A 21417-nucleotide genomic window follows, 5' to 3' on the forward strand; every position below is an offset into this window, starting at 1 on the left:
TAAATCCCTACTGCCAGGAAAAAACCCTCCCCTCTAACACATCTGGCATTTGATTGAAGTTACTAAAGTCCTCACTGAGTCCAATTTCCATGGCTGAATTCCCATGTTCCAAACACTGGGCACAGTGTTTTCCCTTCTGAGAGTGAGCCTGGCTTACTGGAAGAGGCCAAGGAGCTTCAGCTGCTGTGAGGGGCAGAAATCCTTGTGTTTCTTTCAGGACGTGATCAAACACCTTTCTTGCAGCACAGCAGTTTCACAAGTGAAGGCAGGAGGCAGCAGAGCAAGCACCAATGTCAGATAAAGTTTACACCTTTTCACTGAAGTGTGGACAGGCCGTTCACCCAGAAACCAGCCGGAACAAGGACAGAGTGAGCACTGAAGAACAATTAGGGCTCTCTTCAGGGAGCCAGTGCTCAGCTCTTGTCCCCAACAGGGGCACAACATCTGGCTCTTGGATCCCCAAGCCCAGGACAGGTAGTGTAGGCTCAGACCAAGGAGGGGAAAAAAATGCTTTGAGCATTAGGGTTGAAAATAGGCCAGTGTTGGAAATTAAAGCACGGAAGGTTCTTGGGCAGTGGGTTAAACCAGCCCCTTCAGACCAGGCCAGGCCTGGAGAGAGCAGAGCAGCAGTTGAGGAGTGCCCATTCAAGAGACAGCTTTTGTTCACCCTTCATGTACCAAAGGATCGGTCAGGCAGCTGCAGCACAAACGCCCTCCCAGCCGGCACATAGCACCTTGGTTTCCTAGGGATCTCACCCGAAGCTCTGGCAAGTCCATTGCAGCACAGCTATTTTTGCACTCAGCAGGAAGAGGAAGACTAACAACCCGTGTGTGGTCAAGAGAGGTGGGGGGCACAAGGCACGAACAAGTGTGAAAGAATTGATACTGTCTAGGTCAGCCAGACAGCTTACACTGAGGCAGGCAAAGCAGGGAGTGGGGAGCCCTCTGGCCACCCAGGAGTGCCAGAGGAAGGTCTCTGCCCCAGCCCCGGGTGTAGGGAGCAGCAAGGGGAGCGAGCAATACCAGGGATCAACGCCTTTGCTCCAAACAGCAAAGAACAGGAGCGAGAGGGCAGAGAAAACAAAGGGAGCAGGCTCTGAAGAAGACCCAACAAATTAATTTAATAGCAAGTGTCCCACTTCAGAGGCTTGGGATCACCTGTCATCGCTCTGGATTGGGACACTGTTTACATCTGTGAAGCAGCAGCAGCAAAAGGAACTGCACTAAGTTAGTTTAAACCACAAATCCTCATTTCTTTGAAGCAAGGTCAGCTTGAAGATAAAAGGAGGATAAGAGTATCCAAAGTATTGGGGTATGTCTTCACCCCGGGCTGTCAGGAGCTCCAAGAGACAGCCTGGCCTTAGAGGGGGGATCCCAACAGATAGAGGTCACAGGGCAGAGTGCTCTTCCCAGGTCTCCCCCATCAGCTTCCGCCTGCACAAAAGCAGCTGAAGGATAGGGCAGGAGCTCCAGCTAAATTCAGGCTTCCTGGAGGAGCAGAAGCCAACCCAAAGCCTCAGCCACCAGAGAGCCCTGACCTGCCAGTGTGCTGACTTGAGCTTAACATAGCTCTCCTGGCTAGGACTGGGAAGCGTCCTGTCATACAAAGGACTTGGCTGACCAAGCCCATCAGCTGAGCAGCGGTCAGGGCTGCGGGAGAAGCGATGTTGTCTCCAAGGGACAGCAGTTGAGAAGGTGCTCTGAGAAGGACTGGGGGACACAGCCAGCTGAGCTCCAGGCTGCTGCCCTGGCACTGCCTCGTCACCTGTTGCCACCACGGCTCCACCGGGATGCCTTCCAGGGAAGGTCCTGCCACAACTCTGGCTCTGCTGTGGCACCGCGCTGGGCTCAGTCCATTTGCTCTGTAGGTATGCACATTTCTTGGCAGCTCCCATACAGGGATGATGGCTGCAGGTCCCTGGTCAAGGCTTCCTCTGCCCCTTGAGTCCTCTAAGACCAAGGCTGATGTGATCTTTTGGGAGTCAGCTTCTCTAACGCTGGTGACAGCCAGTCGCTCCGCACGTACCCTGGAGACACTGCCTGTCCCAAGCTGTGCCACAATGCCAACTGCCTCCTCCCTCCCAAGGGGTACGGTGTCTGCTTGCTACTGCTCCACCAGAGCCTTCACTGTTCTCCCCAGAAACGGCCCTTCCCTCCCTCAGCCCAGCCCCTCACCACTCCTGCTAGGAGCCACTCTCCTTCTCAAGAAGATGGGCTTCTCGACGTCCACTGGGCCTGAACACCCCTCGCCCTCTTGGCACTCTGGGGTAGGAACCATGCTCCTGGACCCTGGACCTCTCCCACCTCCCGCAATCCCAGGGCCTGTGGTGGCCCTGCCAGCTGGGAGCTGCTCTGTGGTCGCTGCGGTTGAATGCCAGGTTCTCCTTCTCCCTGCCCCGGGCCTCAGCCCCCTCCTCCGGGGTCCATCTCTCCACATCACGGTGCTCCTCTTTCAAGTCCACTGCCTCTGTTACTGGTGAGGGGTCTTCAGGGCACAACTCCTTTCTTTCAGCCAAGGCAGCAGCCCTGCTTCTGCTGTGAGGCTTTGGAAACTCCTGACTGTGCCTCCCACCAGGTCTCCGCTCTGGTCTCCTGCTGAAGCCCCTGGTCCCCCTGGAGCTGTGGAGCAGATGACAGGCTTCCTCTGCCGGTTCCTGCAAGCTGCTGCACGACTGCCTGCCCTGGCCTCTGGGGCCTGGCCTCTCCCCTCTGTGCCTCTCCCTCTTGCTCTGTTGCTCCCTGGGCACAGCAGGCCTCTCGGGCCGCCCGGGTTCCTCCCTGGCCTCTGGCGCCGAGGCTTGGCTGGGTGTCTGGGGCGCGTCCACAGCGCTTGCACTCACCGGTGGCTCGGAGGCAGTGGCTGCTTGGCTTGGATCGACAGCAGCTGGAGGCTGGAAGAAAGAAGCCGCTGGTTAAGAAAGGGATGGGGCAGCCCCACAGCAGATGCTAGCGCTTGGTCCTGCAGTCCAGGGCCCCACTCGCCAGCCCTCTGCCCCCGGTGCCATACCTCCTGGAGGCTGATGAAGTAACGGTTCCTCTCTGCTTCAGGGTCAATGATGCCCCCTTTTTCTTGCTGTCTCTTGAAAATTAAGCGCAGTTCTTCTTGGTGCTGCAGCATCTTGGCATCTGGCCTGTACGGCTCCTGAGTGGCAGAAAGCAAGGTGGCACAAGGGCTCTCTCAACACCCAGCATGGGTAGGCAGCTGGCAGCGCTAAGAGCTACTCCCCAAACCCTCCTTTGATCACAGAAGGAACACGGGATACAGAGCTCATTTCATGGTCTAGGAGAAGAAAACTCGGGGCTATGCAACTAAGACTGCTCTTTGTGGACACATCAAACAATCAGGAGACACCCTGCTGGGTTTTATGACCTGCCCTTTGGATGGGCTGCCTAGGAGGACCTGAGAGCGTGCACCATGTATTCATTCATCTGTTATATTGTCCCAGCTTAAGCCACCCAGCAAGCGGGCACAGCTGGGCAGGTGAGCCCCCATCTCTTACCAGCGGGTGCTGCGGGGGCGGCGCCGCCTTCAGAGCACAGAGATCGTAGACCAGGGTCTCCCGGCAGACAGGGCACTGCACACCAACTTCCTGCAGGGAGGCGAGAGGTGATACCAAGCCCCGGCCACGACCCAGCCCACGCACTGCCAGATAATCCCCAGCCTGGAAGTGGAACAGGGTGGCTGCCTTCACTCTTCTGCCAGGGCAGGGAAGCCCAGGGAGCTTCCAGCATCATGAAAGCAGCTTGGTGTCTCAGCAACTGCTACAGAAGGTGTCTCCATCATGAGGCACGCTGGGATTTGTGCTCCAGCGGCTGACTGCTGTACAAACCACCTCTGTCAGCACGTACAGCTCCAGTCCTCCTTAACCTAGCATCTATTTTCCCCCACTCCAAAGTGGAGCGTGTCATCTAGGCAGCACCTCTTTGAAAGCGTTTTGCAGGAAGGAGCCTTTGACTTGTTTCACACTTAGCTGTGCTGTTTGCTCTGCAGCCGACTATTCCGATATGCGCTCAGGCAGGTTTTATCACCCCAGAACACAGGTGATCATGTTCATCCTGCTGCACACCCCTGCAGTTCGAGGACTAGGGAAGGAGCTCTTTTCTAACTCCTGTGGTTCCAGAAGTCAAAAAATGCTACCAACTCCCCTGCCCCCTCACACAGCAGGCGCTGACCCAGAGATCCAATAAAACAACGGCTAAAATACTAAAATCTCACAGGGTAATTTTGGTTGGAAAGGGCCCTTGGAGATCGCTTGGTCTAATCACCGCTCTGATACGCAGTGTGGGCACGACACTGACTGTGCTGCCAGGTCAGGGTAGCCCTCGTTCTGTGTCCCAAAGGGGGTGACAGAGACGTCATGAGGGCCTGTGCAGGGGGCTGGTGGGGGGAGCCCAGGGCCTGGTACCTGTTTGGGGGATGGTGCCAGGTGCTGCTCTCTCTCCTCCTGTTGCATGAGGATCTCCTCCTCCATGTGCTGGGCATAGCGAGCCAGGCAGTGGGAGTGGAAGTAGTGGTAGCACTGGGTCTTTGTGAAGGCTTCTCTCTCCTGTAGAGGAGAAAGGGCAGCTTTAAAGGGTTTCTGAGCACAGGGTTGTGTGGCCTCCCAGCTGAGGTGGGCTTTCGCTCCCATGTCAGCACTGGCAGTGGGGAACTAGCGCTGTTGCTGGCAGAGACACATAACATCTGCTGGGCTTCATCTCTACCTCCTCAGCTCCTACTGGGACACTGCTCCCTATTCTGAGAGTGAGAAATACTCCTAATGTCAAGCTGCAAAGTTTTTGTGACTGATTTATCTGCACATGTTCCTGTGTAAGAAGCAATCTTCCCACCCAATGTGTTTTTTCCCAGGCAGGCACCGCCTCTCCTTGCAACCTGGACAAGGCAAGCTCCCCTGTTCCCACAGACCTCAGCACCTGAACAGGTGTGTTCCAGTCACTCCTGACCACCTCTGTGCTGAACTCCAGGTGGGGTTTGACCAACACAGCGAAGCTGAGATGCACCAGCAAGTATTCCCAGTCCCTACCCACTCCCTTGGAGAGGCTCTGGCGTCACTCACTGCCCCTATGCCCTGTTTCTGTGGATGGTTATCTTCAGGCTGACCGAGAGAGTAGTACATACTGTCTTAGGAAGGTCCATGCCGAGTAGGATGGCCTACGGACCAGAGAGGTGGGGGGCTGCTGAGGCACACCCCATTCCCCGCCCGATATGCCAAGCTTTGAGCCCCAGTCTCCCTGTTCGCTTGCCTCACTTCCCAGCCAGCTTGCGGGGTCAGGGGACACGTTCCTACCTGGAATCCGTAGAGGCAGATCACACACTGGCCATGAGGAATGTTGTTGTCAGTAAGAATCTCCTTCCCCTTCTGCAGAAGCATTAAAGCAAACATTTTACTCGCTAGCCTGCCTGTGGACGCAGGGCTATCCCATCCCTCGGGCAGTCAGGGACCAGTGGCTGTGGCTGGTCACCCCCAACTCTCACCTCAATCAGTTCGTAGAGCACCTCTGTCCCCAGCCTGGATTCAGCAACACTTCTGAGGGTCTGGGAAATCCTACAGCAAAGCAGCAGCAATACTTAACACAAGTTTAGCCACACCTTTTCACTGTCCCACATACCTGCCATGCTGCCACAATGACAGGAGGAAGAAATAGAGCACTGGCCTTCAGGCTTTGCCTGCAGCATGGGACGGGCACATGTGCACACACATATTCACGTGCTCCCCACAAGCTAGTGCACAGGAAGCCTTTGTCCTCAGAGGACTTGCAGGAGCAGGTTTGCTTGGCTCCTTGGCTTAAGCTCACCCAGCACCCTTCAGTTTTGGTGAATCTCAGGCTTCGTTTATCTGACGGCAGCCCCCAAGCAGGTCTGGTGGGAGCCACGTTACTCTTGTGCTGCCAGCAGGTACCAGGGTCTCTCTGCACACACTCCGCTGCACCAAGGACAGGAGCACAAAGGCAACAATGGGCTGCCTGAGCACTCGGTTCAGTCCCACCTCTGTCAAAGCAGGACCAACAGCTTCAAAGGCCCAGGGGATTTAGATTACAATTCAGGGGGACCACAGGGGAACAACCATACGGTGGACCCCTTGGTGTCAAATGCAGCACCTGTGGCTCCCATGAGATTTAAGACAAGGTGATTTAGGGACCTGTTCCCATCTGTTAACCGGACACAGGGAGCCACGTGAATTTGAGAGAAGGCTTTTCCACCAGTTCTGCCTCCCAGATCTCTGGAGGAAAGGATTGCCCTCTCCCCTCCCTCCCAGCACTCACTTTTGAATTTGCTCATCTGACAGCCCCCGTGGGTTCCTGATCGAGATTTCCGGAGCTTTGTTGGGATACTAGGGGGGAAAAGAAAAAAACAAAACAAAACAAAACGAAACACCCAAAGCACAACCAGGAAGACAGAGAGACCCGGGTCAGGGAGGGAAGGGGGCGCGGGGGGCCGGCAGCCTACCTGGGGGGGCACGGAGAGCACCAGGGTGAAGCGGACGTACTGGGAGTCCTGGTCCTGGGCCGTGGCGGGGTGCAGGGTGATGCTGATCTCCCAGGGCTCCCACCTGTGGGGCAGGCCGAGGTGAGGGGCGGCGGCGCGGGGCCGGGCCCGGGGGGGATGTGGGCCGCGGTACGTACCTGCCGCGGCCCCGCGCCACCCGCAGCTCCTCCAGGTAGATGGACTCCAGCACCTCCACCTCCGGCGGCAGCGCCCTGCGGGGACCGGACGGGCGTCAGGCGGTGCGGGGCACCGGGGGTGCGAAGCACCGGGACCAGGGAAGCGGGGGGGTGGGGGGGGGAGGTTGGTTACCAGTCCGTCGCCTCCGCCTCCTCATCGGCCGCCGCCATCTTCCCGCACGCCCCGGAACCGGAAGCGGAGCGGCAGCGAGGGCGCACGCGCGGGGGGCGTTGCTAGGCGACGCGGCGGCGGCGGCGGCGGGCCCAGGGGTGGCCGGGCCGCGGCGGGAGCGGGGCGGGGCCCAGGTTCGTCCCACCCGGGGGGCTGCGGGGGGCCTCACCCACGGCTTGGGTCTTGTCCTGCCGTGGGGCAGCGGAGGTGGGGCCGGCGGGCGGGGACAGAGCCCGGCGGGGGGCCCCGGCGAACAGCCGCCCTGGGGACGGCGCCCCGGGTGGGGAGCGCCGCGGGGAGGGGAAGCCCCGGCCCTTTGGATTTTGGGTCACGGAGGGTGCGGCCCTGCCTTCCCAGCGCTGGCACCGCCCGTCTCCATCGCGGCCTGCGGCGTCAGGAGTTGGGGGGCGGCGCCCCGCGGCAGCCGGTGGCGGAGGGCGAGAGGCGGGGAGAGAGGGCGAAGCGCGTCTCCTCACCGCCGCTTTGCCTCGGCAGCTCGGCGGCCCCGTGCCCGACCGCCCGCGATGGAGAAGTACCATGTCCTGGAAATGATCGGCGAAGGCTCCTTCGGGCGCGTGTACAAGGGGCGCCGGAAACACAGCGCCCAGGTGAGGAAAGAGACGGCAGGGGAGAGGGCTGGGGGGCTGCCGTGTGCCGCTGGCGACTGATTTCTGCTGGCTGGTGGGTTCCAGGGCCCTGCCAGGGCTTTGGGACTCGGCGCTCATTCATCTTTCTGCTGACGTTCCTGGCCAGTGCCTGCTGGCCTGGAGTCATTCAGGTTCAAGGGACCTCAGGAGGTCTCCAGTCCATCCCCTGCTCAAAGCAGAGTCAGCACTAAATTCGGATCCTGCAAAACCGCAGGGACAAAGCCCCCACAGCCTGTGCTTGACTGTTCTTGGGGCAAACGGTTTGTCCTTGTATCGAGTTGGAAAGCTGCCGTTTCAGTTTGTAATCCCTGTCTCATCCTCCCACCTTGCATGTCTGTAAAGAGCCTGTCTCCACCTTCTCTGAAACCTCCTTTTGGGTATCACAAGATTACTGTTCGGCTTCCTGAGCATTTTTTCTCCAGGCTAACCAAACCCATTTCCCCCAGCCTCAACTCGTACACCACGTGCTTCAGCGCCCTCGCCATCCCGGTGGCCTCTGCTATACCCACTCAGGCCTATCAGTGTCTTTCTGTGCCAAAAAACGGCCACAATATTGCCAATGCGGTCTAACAAGTGTCAAGTAAAGGGCAATAATCACTTCCCTCAAGCTCCTGCCTGTTGATACAGCCCAGGGTGCTGCTAGTGCTCCCCACTGCCAGGGCATGCTGCTGTCTCATGTTTAGCTTGCTGTCCACCAGTGCCTCTAGCTTCTGTCCCCTGTTTCTGTCAGTCCTAGTTTTGTCTGTGCTCACCGATTTATTTGCTTTGTATGCTAGTGTGCAAAGTACCGTGAGCACCAGTGTCAATGTACAAGGGCCCGGGGGAAGCCCCAGCTTCAAGGGATCCAGGGAATAAATGTCTTGTTTGGTGTGCTCAGCTGGAAAATGCTGAGTTCTGTTTGGGTTAAATGCAGGCTCTGCCAGCACAGGTGGGAGCCTGGTCTGATCCCAGCTTTGCCTGCTTTGAAAGGTGGTGGCCTTGAAGTTCATACCCAAGGTGGGGCGGTCTGAGAAGGAGCTGAAGAACCTGCAGCGGGAAATTGAGATCATGAGGGGCCTCCATCACCCCAACATCATCCAGATGCTCGACAGCTTTGAGACTGACAAGGAGGTGAAGGGGACTTTCTCAGGACAGATGCTTTTTCTTGACTGGGGTGGGGGAACAAGGGCTGGCCCCTGGTGTCACAGGGACCTCTTTCTCAGGAGATGCTGATGACACTCTCCAAGGGCTCCAGCAGCTCTTCCAGCCAGCTTGGTTTGCTCTGTTCCCAGCCGTTTCCTGGCTTGTGTTGAGTGCTGCCATCCTGCCACCAGCCTACTCTGCTTCCTCAGATGGCCACATTGGGGTCCCCTGCCCTCAGGGCATTCCCACCCTCCCTGAGGACATGCAGGGACCTTACGTGGGGGTTGTCTGAACAAGGACTGGGAGGCCAGTCTGGTCAGTGTTTTTCAGAGCCCTCCAGTACTTGCTGTGTGGGGAGCCAGCACCCAGCTGGGCTGTGTGGGGTGCACTGGGTCATACACAGAGGTGAAGGAGCTAGGCAGGGGTGTGTGATGGAAAAGGGGTGGTTTGAGATCACAGGGTGAGAATGGGATCTTCAGAGACTGTGACTTTTCACTGGCCTAAACTGTGATGGAGAGAGTGTAATAGAGAAGGATTGAAGACTATGCTATGGGACATGGGAGCATGAAATAACGTAATTGCACAGCAGATTACAAGCAAACAAGCAAAACAAGCTCAGGGGCCACTGGGCATGGAAGTACCATTCTGGGGTTGTCCGTTTTCCCTCTTCCCTTGTTTCTGCTGGTTGTCTGAGATAAGGACAGCCGCAAGGGCTCTGCTAAATGCCAGGCCCTCGCTGCAGTGCAGCCACAGCCACCCAAGCTCATGCGCTGTGCATGATGACACCGCAGTGTCTCCCTCATCGATTTACTGCCCTGCTCTGTCCTGGTCACTCGGGCATGATGGGGATGCGGCTGTGTGAGTGCCTGATCCCACCATGCTGCTCCTCCCTCCAGGTGGTGGTGGTGACTGACTACGCAGAGGGGGAGCTCTTCCAGATCCTGGAGGACGATGGGAGTTTGCCCGAGGACCAGGTGACTGTCATGGCAGTGGCCACGCAGTGTTTGCTGCAATGTGGCGAGAACAGGATTTGTCTGCCTGCAGGCAGTGGGTCTCTGCTGTGGGCCAGGAGGCATCAGGGGGGTGAGGGTACCCCTGAGGCTTTACCTGGCAGAGCTTCTGGAGGGGATGGAAAGGGGCCAGGTTGCACTGGGGACAGTTTCCCTGTTCCCTCAGCAAGGACAACACCACCAGGCTGCTGCCTCAGCCATCAGCCTACTCTGAGGAACTGCTGGCCCACAGCTGGGGGCGGTCCCTGCCCCAAACAGGGCAAGGGCAGGAGTGGGGGTACTGGGGGGAGCCAGGTCATAAGGGACCCTATGGTTGTGCTAGCTGGTGGCACCATGGGACACAGGGTGAGGCTCCCGTGTCTCCGGCAGGTTCAGGCCATAGCTGCCCAACTGGTCTCTGCTCTCTATTACCTGCACTCCCACCGCATCCTGCACCGCGACATGAAACCCCAGAACATCTTGCTGGGCAAAGACGGCGTTGTCAAGCTCTGTGACTTCGGGTGGGTGCTGGGGGCCAGCTTGAGGGGGACACTTGGGCTTGGGGCAGCCAAGGGGTGTCGTGGGTGCTATAGAAGAGGAGGGGGGAGTATGGAAGGGGACCTGGATCTGTGTATGTTGAGAGGTTGAGCAGGGATGGGGGATTTTGAACTCCAGAGGAGAGGGGTGTTGGTAAACTCATAGGGATCTCCCTGGGAGCTGCAATGGATGTTTCAGCTTGAACTGGCTGTCTGTGCTTTGCTCTGAGCAGGTTTGCCCGTGCCATGAGCATCCACACCATGGTGCTGACCTCCATTAAGGGCACCCCGCTGTACATGTCCCCTGAGCTGGTGGAGGAGCGGCCATATGACCACACGGCAGACCTGTGGTCTGTGGGCTGTATCCTGTACGAGCTGTTTGTGGGCACTCCTCCCTTCTACACCAGCAGCATCTTCCAGCTTGTCAGCCTCATTGTCAAGGACCCCGTCAAATGGCCCGAGTCCATAAGCCCAGTCTTCAAGGTAAGGGCAAAGGCCCTGTCTGTGGGGCGAGATCTGTTAATGTGGCAGCAGCTTTGGCCTCATCTGCTGCCCTGGTGGGTCACTCTTAGGTTTTATGTCCCCTAACATGGATTTCAGAACACAGAGAAGGCATGAGATCTTGGCCTCCTGGGAGGGGGACCCTTATCACTGCTGTCCCTCTGTAAGCTGGGAAACTGGGGCCAATAGTGGAGGAGTGATTTACTGGGCTGGGAAGGGAAATGTCTTCCTGTCTGCCCTAAGCACTAGAGCCACTCCTTCCCCAGAGCCAGGCAGGTAACGCAGACCTCCTGGGTGCCCTCACTGCGGGAGACTGGTGGGTACACTGTACTCACTGGTGGGTGCCAAGCATGCGTCAGTGACCCTGGTGCTGTGCTGCCCTGTAGAGCTTCCTGCAGGGACTGCTAATGAAGGACCCCCGCCAGCGCCTGTCATGGCCGGAGCTGCTCTCTCACCCCTTCATTGCTGGACGGGTTACTGGTGAGTACCAGCTCTTTTTCCAGTGCTGGCCAGGTCCGTTTCCTCCTCCTACTGCCTGGATGCTGGGAGGACTGCCCTGCTTTTTTTACTACTTTGCCTCCTTACTCCAAGCACTGACCCCTAGCTCCTGCCCCTGGGCTTGCTCAGGGTTCCCCGGGATTCCCCTGGGATCCCAGAGCCTGTCAATCTCCCTGTGTCCCAAGGGAGAGCTGCTGATGAAGTTCTCCCCTTGCCTCCCCAGTGATTGATGACATAGAAGAGCACGGGATCTCAAACCCCTTCACCACGAAACTGTCCCCGGAGCTGCAGGCCCTGAAGGAGCAGCAAGCCCATTCCCTGGCCCCCAGGAGTGGCCAGTCCAGGATCCTGAGAAAGGCCCGTCAGAAGATGGCTGAGGAGGCACAGAAAAAGGTGGAGGAAAGTGTGGGATTCCCCTGTCTGTGTCCCACAGTCAGGGCAAAGGAAGGACACTGAAATGGGACCTGGGGGGAAAGACAGAAGATACATGGGGCAGGCTGGGGTGTCAGCCACATACATGGCAAGACATGGAGTCTAAGGGGCTCATCTGGCTGTCTGAGTAACCTTGCCCTGACCAAACTTCTCTGCCATCACCCAGGGGAAACTGAAGGCAGGTGATGCATCTACGAAGGACTCTGGCAAAGGCTGCCCAGGGCATAGACCCAGAGAAGCTCCTGGGAAGGTAGCCCTTGTGGAGGGGGAGCCACTGGCTGCCTCCAAAGAGAAGAACCCCAGTGTCCTGCAAGGAAAGAGCAGCACGGCAGAGTGGGAGTTGGAGGAGCCTCCACCCAACCCACGGTGATGGAGGGCTGGGGCTGGGAGAGGAGGAAGAGGGGAAGGTGGGGTGGCTCACTGACCGTGCTGTTTCCTTGGCCAGGGAGCACAGCATCACTCAAGACTATGAACGGGAGTTTTCTGGAGCAAGGGCTCCTCCACAGCCTGGTGCTGGCAGGGCAGAGCCCCAGGGCAGGTGCAGCATCGAGGCCGTGGACCTGGAGAGTGAGGTAGGACGGTGTCTTGTGGTGAGAACAGCAGGGCCCAGTCCCCAGGTGCTGGTACAGAGACCCTGGGGCAGGCAGGGTCTGTGGCACCAGCCCTCTCTCCTCCATGGCTAGGAGCTGGAGAGCGATGAGGAGTGGCAGCACCTGATCGAGGCCACAGAGCCTTTGGCCATGCAGCTGAGCACGCCGCTGAGCCTCCTGAGGGACCTGGCCTTCCGGCACCGTGTCCAGGCCCGCCTGGCAGAGTCTGCTCAGCAGGTGAGTGATGGGTGGCTCAGACCGCTATGACTGGGGACATGAATGCTGCCTTCTTCCCCAAGATTGGGTCAGGAGCATGAGGAGAGTCCTCAGTCCATCCATCAAGGAGATCCTCTGCTTCCCCAGGAGTCGGAGCTGTCTCATGCACTTAGCTTGCCACCTGCTCCCCTGCCTGAAGGGGTGGAGGGCTGCCCTGTGGCTGATGGAGAGGCTACAACCGCTGCTGATCACGAGCCCTTCTGGCTTCTCTGTGTGCAGGTGCTGGAAGGGATGCTGGAGGGAGCCTCCCGTCTCCGCCCTGTGCTCCGCATCATGGGCAACCTCCTGGCTACCCGGTGCGACTCTGAGCTGCTGGACCACTTCTGCCGAGAGCTGAATGTGCCTCTGTCCCTGCTGTGTCTAGCCAAGCAGATCCTGGAGAGTGGTAGCACCAAGCAGGTGGGTGTAGGGTCCCAGAGAAATTTTGGCTTCTTCCAGCCCTGCAGAGTGCTGGTGCTGAGGAGGCCTTGGCGTCCTGCTGGAGCCAGCTCACAGAACCAGAGCCTCTTCCAGGCCCCCTTGAGAAGGGGGAGGTCCTGGCAGGGAAGGATCCCACTGTGGTGGTGTTGGGATGGCCAGCAGACAATCCCCACTTGCTGTTTCTCTCTGGATTCTACAGCAGCCCTGGTGTGTCACGGTGCTGACAGACCTCCTCATGGTGACTGCAGTTTATTTCAGCAGTGAATGCAGCCTGGAGGAGAGTGGGCAAAAGGACAGGTAGGGACAACCCTCTGTGCTCTGAGGTCTCTTGTGGCCACTGCGGGGACCCGGCAGTAGGCGGGAGGGTGGTGTTCATATTCTGTGACTGGAGCTGCCTCCATGGGGAAGCATCACGGACTAAGTGCTTCATGCCATATCGCGGTGCTCACAGAGCTTTCCATGAGTGGGACTAATCAAAGGGAAGGCATAGCTGACGAGAGTCCAGTTGTGCTGCCTGCTGGCACTGGCTCACAGTGCTAGTGTGTTCTGCCTGCCGTATTAGCCAGGGCCATATGGGCCTGGCCACACCCTGTCCTCGCAACCAGGGCCTGTGTTTCTCTGCTCTCCTCTGCCCCTGCTGCCGCCTCAAGCCTGCAGGCCTTTCAGGAGTGTGCCGGCTCCTTCCTAGCCCTGCTGCCAGAGCTGCTGGCTGAGCCAGCCGACAGTGAGATGAGACTCTGCCAGCAAAGCCTTCTGGTAAGGGTGCTCCTGTCTCCCTTGTCTCCATCCTCTCCCCCAGGGACAGAAGCTATGGGGCTGGGTGTGCATGTCAGGGGAAGCGCAGGCTGAGGACCCTGCTCCCAGCTGTGGGGTCTGATGCATTCTTGTCAGAGCAGGCTGTCTCACCCACTGGGGGTTTTGGGGGGGGATCACATGCAGAAATGAGCTCTCTGAGGGGGCACCTTCCCTGACTGTTCCTCCATGTGGCTCCCACACAGTAACCTGGCTGGAGAGGACACTTGGAGGTCCCTGAAGCTCCAGCACATGAGTCTTTCTCCCATATCTGTTGTCCCCCCACAAACTCCTCCCCCATTGCCCTTCCATCTCGTCCCACCCTTGATCTGCAGTGATGGCCCCCCCTGTGTCTCCCCAGTGCTTCACCCTGCTCTGTGAGAGCCTGGATGCGACATGCCCTTCCGTCTCTGTCCCCTTCTATGACAGCCTGCGAGAGGAGCGTCAGCCCCTGCTAAACAGACTCCTCCAGGGATCCATCTCAGAGCAGCCTGCTGTGCAAGGTAGTGCTGGTGGCAGCTCGCCACCTTCTGGGCTTTCCCCTCTCCTTCCTGCCCTTGGGCTCTCTCAGAGCACTGACTGCTATTGCAGTGCTGTTGGCCAGAGGAGGTGGCTGAAGCTTATCTACCCAAACCCCTGCCAACCACAGCTCTCCTGTTTTCTTCCTCAATCCCAGATCTCACCCTCCTCATGTCACAAGCCTGACTTTTCCTCTCTTGGCCTCCAGCCCCATCCTGCTGCCCCTCAGCATCCCTCACCCTTAGCACATGTCTCCCGAGCTCTGTCCCTGTGCAGGTACAGCGATGGAGGCCAAGTCAGCCCATGACCAGAGCCTATGTGTGGCAGACCTCTTCATGGCTGCATTGGCTGCTGCCTGCAGCATTCCCCTGGAGAGGAACAGCTGTCGGGAAGCCAAGCAGCAGGTCAGGCCAGGTCTCTTTGCAGGGCGAGGAGGTGTGGTCCCCACAGGGACAGCAACCCTTTGCCAGGAGGGTCTCCTTTTTCAGCAGTAGAGCGGAGGGCTGGGGTCCTCCAGCTTCAGTGGCTGCAGGGCTGGTGTTTGCAGGCTGCTCCTTCCCAGCCAACAGCTGAGCCTCAGGAGTCTAAGGACTCCTAAGACAATTAAGAGACTCGCACTTAGGATCTGAACTGTGGGATGGGCTAAGTAAAGAACTAGGCAATGCAGAGAAAACATGAAGAATTCTTATATGACAGTGATAGGAACTATAGGAAATCTGAAATTGAATGGACAATAAATAAGAGGGAAAACAAAACCACAGATTTACATTTGATCCTTTAACTCAAGTCTGAGTCAACAAGGAGGGGAGCAGAGGAGGAATCTCACCTTGCTCATCTCAGCTGTGGGACTGTGCATCAAAGCCATGCTGGGTCATGGCAGATGGGCATCCCTTTGTGAACACAGGCAACGTGTAGTAAGCAGATGCCTGCTTTTATTAATTTGTTGCTAGCATTAAACTCCTTAAGTCTGTGCAGTGCTTCAGGTGTCCAGGGTGCAAAACAGGCTGATTTCTGCAGGTTGCTCGGGAGGTAGCCGAAAAGCTTATGGAAGGAGAGAGCCAGCAGCTTGGGAGGCTGCTGGGGAGACTGGAGCACCCAAGCTGCTCCTTGAATGTGCTCAAGGTAATGGCCCCGTCCATTTATCTGGCTGTCCCCCGAGGTGCCTGGACCTTTGGTCTGTGGTTAGGAGCATGGGGAAGGTGGAACCATGGGCTCAGCCCTCAATGACTCCCATCTCCCTGGTGTCAGTTGCTGGGGTGTGACTGGGATGGGCTTGGTCACCACATCCCTGTCCCCAGGGGCTGGTATGCATCTCTCCCCTCTGCCTCGCAGATCCTCTACGCTGGCTGCCATGCCAGCCCGAGCCTGTGCCAGCACCTGGGAAGGAGCCAGCGACTGTGGGGTTCCCTCATGCAGCTCTCGAAAGGCAAGGTAGGCCTGACCACAGCCCCAGTGGTGGCGTAGGAGTGTGGGCAAGCAGGACATGTTCCTCTGAGTGCTGCTCTAGACCAAGCTGGGGGATGTGTGGGGAGAAGAATTTGGGGGAACTTAGTCTGGAGAGTTCAGTTCTCCTCCAGGGCCCAGAAATGTCCCTTCCTCCCCTCCCAGCCTTGCTGTACCCCTGTGACTCCTGCTCCCTTGGCAGGTCCCCATGGTGGAGGTGGCCCAGGGGGCAGCCTGCGAGGCCTCACTGTATCTGCTGGCCCTGCTCACCCTGCAGCTCCAAACCTCCCCTCCCAGGTAAGCACCCACTTTCACTCATGGGTGGGAGATGAACGTGGCCTGCCCTGAACAGCACTCTGCCCTGCACCCTGCCCAGAGCTAGGCTTCCGTTCCCACTGATTCCAATCTGGACACATCAGCAGAGTGCTGGGCAGCATGGGCGGGTGCTGGGGATGCGGCGAGGGCCCAGCATGGACAAGGAGGTGCTGTGAACCAGGGCTCACTCCTCCTGCAAGATGGCTGTTTCCCAACCCTAGGGGTATTTGGATGCTGCTGCTCTGTGGGATGTGAAACTGTGGGAACACAGTGCCTCTCCCCTGCTCCCTGTGTTTCAGGCTTGAGGAGGTGGTTACCCTGGCCACGGACCTCATCACCCAGTCTCCTGTTGTCTCCCTTGTGGTAAGTCTGCCCACCCTGCCAGAGCTGTCACTGAGAGCCCTGCAGAGCCCCATGTCCTGTTTGAGTCCTACCATTGCTTGCTCAGGGTGGGGTGGGGGCAGGTGCAGCCTGGCTGTCCCTGCCCTGGGCCGAGGGATGAAGAGTCAGCATTGAGTGGTCAGATGGGAAAGTCCCAAAGGTGCTGAACTCTCCCTGTCCCACAGGGTGCTGCAGCATTCCTCCTGACACAGCTCAGTCAGCATGGGGTGGCCTTGGAGCTCGGGGGAGAAGAGATCCTACCGGTGGTGACAAATGCGCTGACAGCACCTGCTGAGGTACGGGATGGGGACGGAGGAATAGGGGAGCTGTGCTGTCACCCCGCAGTGGAGGTGTGCAGTCAAAGATGGGGTCAGAAGGGCACAGGTGTGGTGCTGCTGCCCCCCTCAGACCCAGCACCTAGCTCCAGCCTGTCCCCTACTCTCTTACAGCTGCAGCTCCCCCTGCCAATGGGTGCTGGTCTCTATGATGGGATCTTTTTTCTCCTGCTGAAGCTCCTTGCCCAGGTACCAGCCTACCTATCTCTCTGTTCCTGCTCCCTACCAAAAGGTGTGAGGGCAAAAAGGCCCAAATGTGGATCGGTAATGGAGGCTGAGGCAAACCAGGGAACCGGGCAGCTTTGGCTGAGCTGTGCAACCCCGTGAAAGTTACCTAATGTCTCTGGGTTGTCTGTGGACCGCTGGAGGGTTGGTGGGAGGGTGGTGGGCAGGGAGGGGTGATTCATGGGCACACTGGAGTGAGAGAGGGCAGATGTACCCAGGGACTGGCAGTGTCAGCGAGCGCAGCAGGGCTGCCAGCTGCCTGGTCCCCTCTCCTCCCCCTGCGCCATATCTGTCCAGGCCCAACCTCCCCAGGGCCATAGGGCTGGCAGGCATGCAGACCAGAACCCTGGGGAGCCATGGGAGACCAGGATGCCCCCCAACACCTGTTTCCCCATCTTTAGGAAGACGTGGCTGTGGAGCAGGACTTTTCTGCCTCAGAGCTGTGGAGCGTGTTATGGCATTGTGTTGCTGTGGTGCTTCGCGTGGGCAGCGACAGGGCAGTGCTGGAGGGAGACACCCCAGGGGCAGGACATCCTGCGGCAGAGCCGGACTGGAACCTCCTCTCCCCTCAAGGTAGGAGCAGGACAGCAGGGCAGCTGCCCTGGACCCTGCTCCACATCCTGCCCTCAGACTTGCCCATGCCTGTCCCCATCAGCACCTGGTCCCTGAGGCCAGAGGGGCTCAGGGGGCTTTTCTTGAGGATAATGCTGTTGTTTTCCAGGGAGAGAGGGTTGGGCTGGCCCATGCTGTGCCCAGGTGGCAAATGCTCAGCTGAGCTGGCTGTGGAGGAACAAGAAAGGGTGTCTCTGCTGCAGGGGGACATTAACTGTGGCAGATGTGACCACCATGGGTGGAGATTGGTCTGGTCTTGGGCAAGGAAGCACAGAAGCAACCCTAGAGCAGCCTTGAGGCAGTACAGGCAGACAGAAGAGAGGAGACTTTTCAGCCGTCCCTAGCTTTGCCCCTCTGCTGCGCTGTTCCCCTGCAGGCACCCTGCTCTTCCTCAGCCTGGCCCTCTTCATCTTCACTCGCGAGTCCCACCGGTGCCTGCCTCAGCTCACCCAGTCCCACGGTGTCCTCATGATGACGCTGAAGAGGTTGCTGTCCCCTGGCTTCCTGGCATGCCTGGCACAGACGTGAGTTGTAGGGATGGCTGAAGCAGGCAGAGCTCAGCCACTGAATAGGGCTTAGACACGAGCACACAGAGGGCCGAGAAGTTACTGGCCTGGCACTTGCAGGGCACAGCTCACCTGCAGAGCCTCTCCTTAGTGCCTAGTGTGGGGAATGCTCTCTGCCTCTTGCCTTGATGTTTTTCTGATCACCTCTGTATTAAGCTCTCTTTCTCTAACAAATTAAGGCAAACAGGAGAGGATGGGGACCCTGAGCTTGTCCCAGCTGTGGTGATCCAGGCCTGCCAGCTCCTCTGCTTCCCTTTTGCCCTGGCTGTGGATGGAGACACCTTAGCATTGGTCATGGAGGCTGTGAGGGACGCCCAGATCTCTGCCCAGCTGCTGCAGGTACCCTCTTGGCCCTGTGTTTCTCTTCAACCCCATACTGTGGAGACACCTCCCCACATTGCAGCCCCTAATGCGTGGCACCACTTCACACCATGTTGGTGATTTCTGCCCACACAGGGATGTCACTTGGGTGCCATGCTGCCCTTGGAGTGGCCTGGCCAGAGCTGAGCTCTGCACCGACCTGCTGGCAGTGTTCAGCCGCTGCTTGACTTGCCATGGGTCAGGCCTCAGCCGCTCTCTGGCCCGCACGCGAGGACAGCATGCTCAGCATCGCTCTCTCCTTTCTCCTTAGGTCTGCTCTCACCATCTGCCCTTCCCGTACACCGAGCTCCCCATGAGCCTCTTGTGCCACCTCGTTGTGTCTGATGAGCAGGTCATCGACCAAATGGTGAGGACAGCCACTGCCTCGGAGCACATCATTGCCTTCTTGACGTCTGCCTTGTTTACAGACAGCCTCACGCTCACAACTGACCTCCTGTCTCTCTTGACCCACGTGGCCCGGGCCTGTCCGGAGCACCTGCCCTTTCTCCAGAGGATCCTGAGGGGCTCGGATATGGCTGACAAGCCACTGACCCGCCTGCTCGGCCACCAGCAACACCAGATACGGGCCAAAACCTGCAACCTGCTGGGCAACCTGCTCCGACATGGCCACGGTTTTCCCCAGGTGCTGCAGAGCCAGCCTGGTTTGCTGGAGAGCCTGCTGGGGTGCCTGTCGGACCGGGAGGAGAGCGTGCGCAAGGCAGCCAGCTTCGCGGTGGGCAATGCCGCCTACCATGAGTCCTCCCCGGCCGGGACCCTGGGCAGGGCCGTGCCCAGGCTGATGCGGCTGCTGAGTGACGTGCAGGCCAGGACGCGCTGCAATGCGGCCTCAGCTCTGGGCAACCTGGGCTCGCGATCGGCAGAGCTGGGGGACCTGCTGATCGAGAGCAGGGCCCCCCACGTCCTGCTGGAGGTGGCCTGCCGGGACCCCCGGGAGAGCGTGCGGGAGGGAGCCCTTGTTGCGCTGCGGGCCCTCAGCCGGCACCCCAGGATTCAGCAGGTACCGCACGGGGACCTCAGCTCCTTTGTGGGACCTGATGGTGCTGCGGGGACGAGGGGCCAGGCTGGCGGGTGACTCCTGTCCCTCTCTTTGCTCCGCAGGTCCTGCTGTCCCTCAGAGCCACCGAGAAGCTGGCCGCGCTGGCCAGCGCTGACTTGCAGCCCGCTGCTGGCGGCAGCTCCCGGCTGTCTTCTGCCCGGCACTGCGAGAAGCTCCTTCGCCTCCTCACGCCTCTGCGCAGCACCTGCGGGAGCGGCGCTGGAAACGCCCCCGGACCCCCCGATCCCGGCAAGCCTGCCGCCCCGCACCAGCGCTGAGGGCTGCCGCCGGGGCTCAGCCTGACGCTGCCTTCGGCAGGAGGGGACAAACGCCTTCGTCCTCCTCGGGCTCCAGCCCCGAGCGTCCGTGGAACCCACTTTGTCCGCCCCGAGGGGGGACCCTGCCCGGTCAGCTTTACCCGGGGGCCCTCCCCGTGGGAAGCCGTTCCTGGAAAAGTGCCTGCAGACCTCAGCAAACCCCCTCCTTCCAGGCGGCCCCCCGGGCCCTGCCCGCCGCCGGGCCCCGGGCAGTCGCGCCGGGTGCGCCCCGGTCTTTCCGCCCCGGGGCGGCCTCCCGCCGCGCCGCTAGGGGGCGCTGTAGCCGGCCGGCGCGGCTCGCGCGGCGGCTGCCGGGAGGTGTAGTCACGTGGCGGCGCCGCCCCGGATCCCTATGGTAACGGCGGGCGGCGGCGGCGGGGCCCGGGGCGCCGGGCGGGCGGTGAGTACGGGAGGGGCGGGCCCGGGTGTGCCTCCCCTGCCAGGAGCGGGGCCCTTCCCCCGGCGGGGAGTGCGTGCCCCCCGGGTGCCATCCCCCGGGCCGTGGGGCCCTAGCTGTCCGTCCGTGTGCCCTTCCCCCCCCCCCCCCCCCCTCCCCCGCTGTCTCCACATCCCCGCCTCGCCGGCGCCCCCGGCCCCTCCCCGCCCCACCGCCGTAGCCCCAGCACCCGCCCGGCCTGTGCCCGCGCCCCGGGGAGGCACCTTGCCCAGCCCCAGGCCTCCCCGCGGGGGCTCGCCGTGACCCTATCCTGTGTCCCCTTGGGGTGCGCCGGGCTGGGCCCCGTGGGGCTGGGGAGAGGGCACGGAGATGCTCTGCGGCCGGACGTGCTGGGCACGGCGTCCTGGCCGGCGCTCCTGGGGGCAGGACGGAGCGTCTCGGCAGCGCCTTTGGCCTCAAAGACTTTTCCTTGAAGAAATGAGAACCAGAGCGTGTTCCCCGGGTGAGCGCCAAGGAGGAAGAAGAGCTGGCTCCCCAGCGAGCCACGGCCCCGGCGAGCCTCTCCAAGGGCACTTGGAGCAGCAGTGAGGACGCAGCTGGGGTTGACCGGACCCCAGCGGGGCGCTGGGACAGCCCGGCTGTTAATCCTTCCACTGGGGTCTCGGCTTGGCTGCTCTGGTGTTGTAAAAAGGAGCCGATGGGTCTGAAAGGTGAATGGCAGAGCTGCGAGAAGGGTTAAGACAAGCCTGGAGTGTTTCCTGAATGCCTCCAGGGTCCGGGCTGGGAATGAGGGGCGCAGGAGTGGGGAAGCCCTGTAGCACTGTGCCAGCCTGCCGTCTCCCTGCCTGGCCAGGCTGCGGATATCTTGTGGGTGGTAGAGTTCAGCTCCACAGCTCCATATCAAAACCCTCCCTACATGATTCCCTGCGATGCGGCTTTTCATTGCTGTGTGCTCCCCACTGAACAGGCGTGTGACGTCTAGTGGCGCCTAGGCAGTTTGGGGGAGTTAACAGTGAATTGTTGGTCTGATTACAGTTTCATCTAATAATTTTTCCCTGAGTCTTAGCGGTTGTACCCAGCATATAGTGGCACTTGTTTGTCCTTGCATTGCTCTCTTGCTGCAGTTCTTAAGTTTTGTATTAGGCAAACTTTGTTGGTGACAAATTGGCCCCTCCTGCTCTTCAGTCATGCCCGGGGCCCTTCTCAGCAGGGATTGCATTGCGAGGAGGACAGTGATGGGGCGAAATGCCAC

The 21417-nt window shown here is 59.5% G+C and overlaps 2 protein-coding genes across 2 annotated transcripts; one reads left to right on the forward strand and one right to left on the reverse strand.

Annotated features, from left to right (window-relative positions):
- Positions 1–2017: 2017 nt before the first annotated feature.
- RNF25 (ring finger protein 25) lies at positions 2018–6834 on the reverse strand. The gene is made up of 10 exons (XM_075710412.1): positions 6797–6834; positions 6625–6699; positions 6449–6551; positions 6265–6332; positions 5477–5546; positions 5289–5360; positions 4407–4547; positions 3501–3590; positions 3008–3142; positions 2018–2891 (listed from the first exon to the last, which is right to left on the reverse strand). The coding sequence occupies exons 1-10, from the start codon at positions 6832–6834 to the stop codon at positions 2184–2186; spliced, it is 1500 nt and encodes a 499-aa protein (XP_075566527.1). The 3' UTR covers positions 2018–2183.
- Positions 6835–7359: 525 nt separating this feature from the next.
- Positions 7360–19729, forward strand: STK36 (serine/threonine kinase 36). The gene is made up of 26 exons (XM_075710969.1): positions 7360–7443; positions 8452–8592; positions 9501–9578; positions 9984–10114; positions 10363–10612; positions 11017–11110; positions 11352–11521; positions 11727–11926; positions 12006–12132; positions 12244–12387; positions 12646–12825; positions 13046–13143; positions 13497–13602; positions 14000–14141; positions 14434–14561; positions 15175–15279; positions 15490–15588; positions 15803–15897; positions 16215–16278; positions 16482–16592; positions 16746–16820; positions 17258–17429; positions 17845–17992; positions 18214–18373; positions 18666–19412; positions 19514–19729. The coding sequence occupies exons 1-26, from the start codon at positions 7360–7362 to the stop codon at positions 19727–19729; spliced, it is 4065 nt and encodes a 1354-aa protein (XP_075567084.1).
- Positions 19730–21417: the final 1688 nt, after the last annotated feature.

The sequence above is a fragment of the Pelecanus crispus genome, chromosome 5, assembly GCF_030463565.1.
Source record: "Pelecanus crispus isolate bPelCri1 chromosome 5, bPelCri1.pri, whole genome shotgun sequence".
Classification (NCBI taxonomy): domain Eukaryota; kingdom Metazoa; phylum Chordata; class Aves; order Pelecaniformes; family Pelecanidae; genus Pelecanus; species Pelecanus crispus.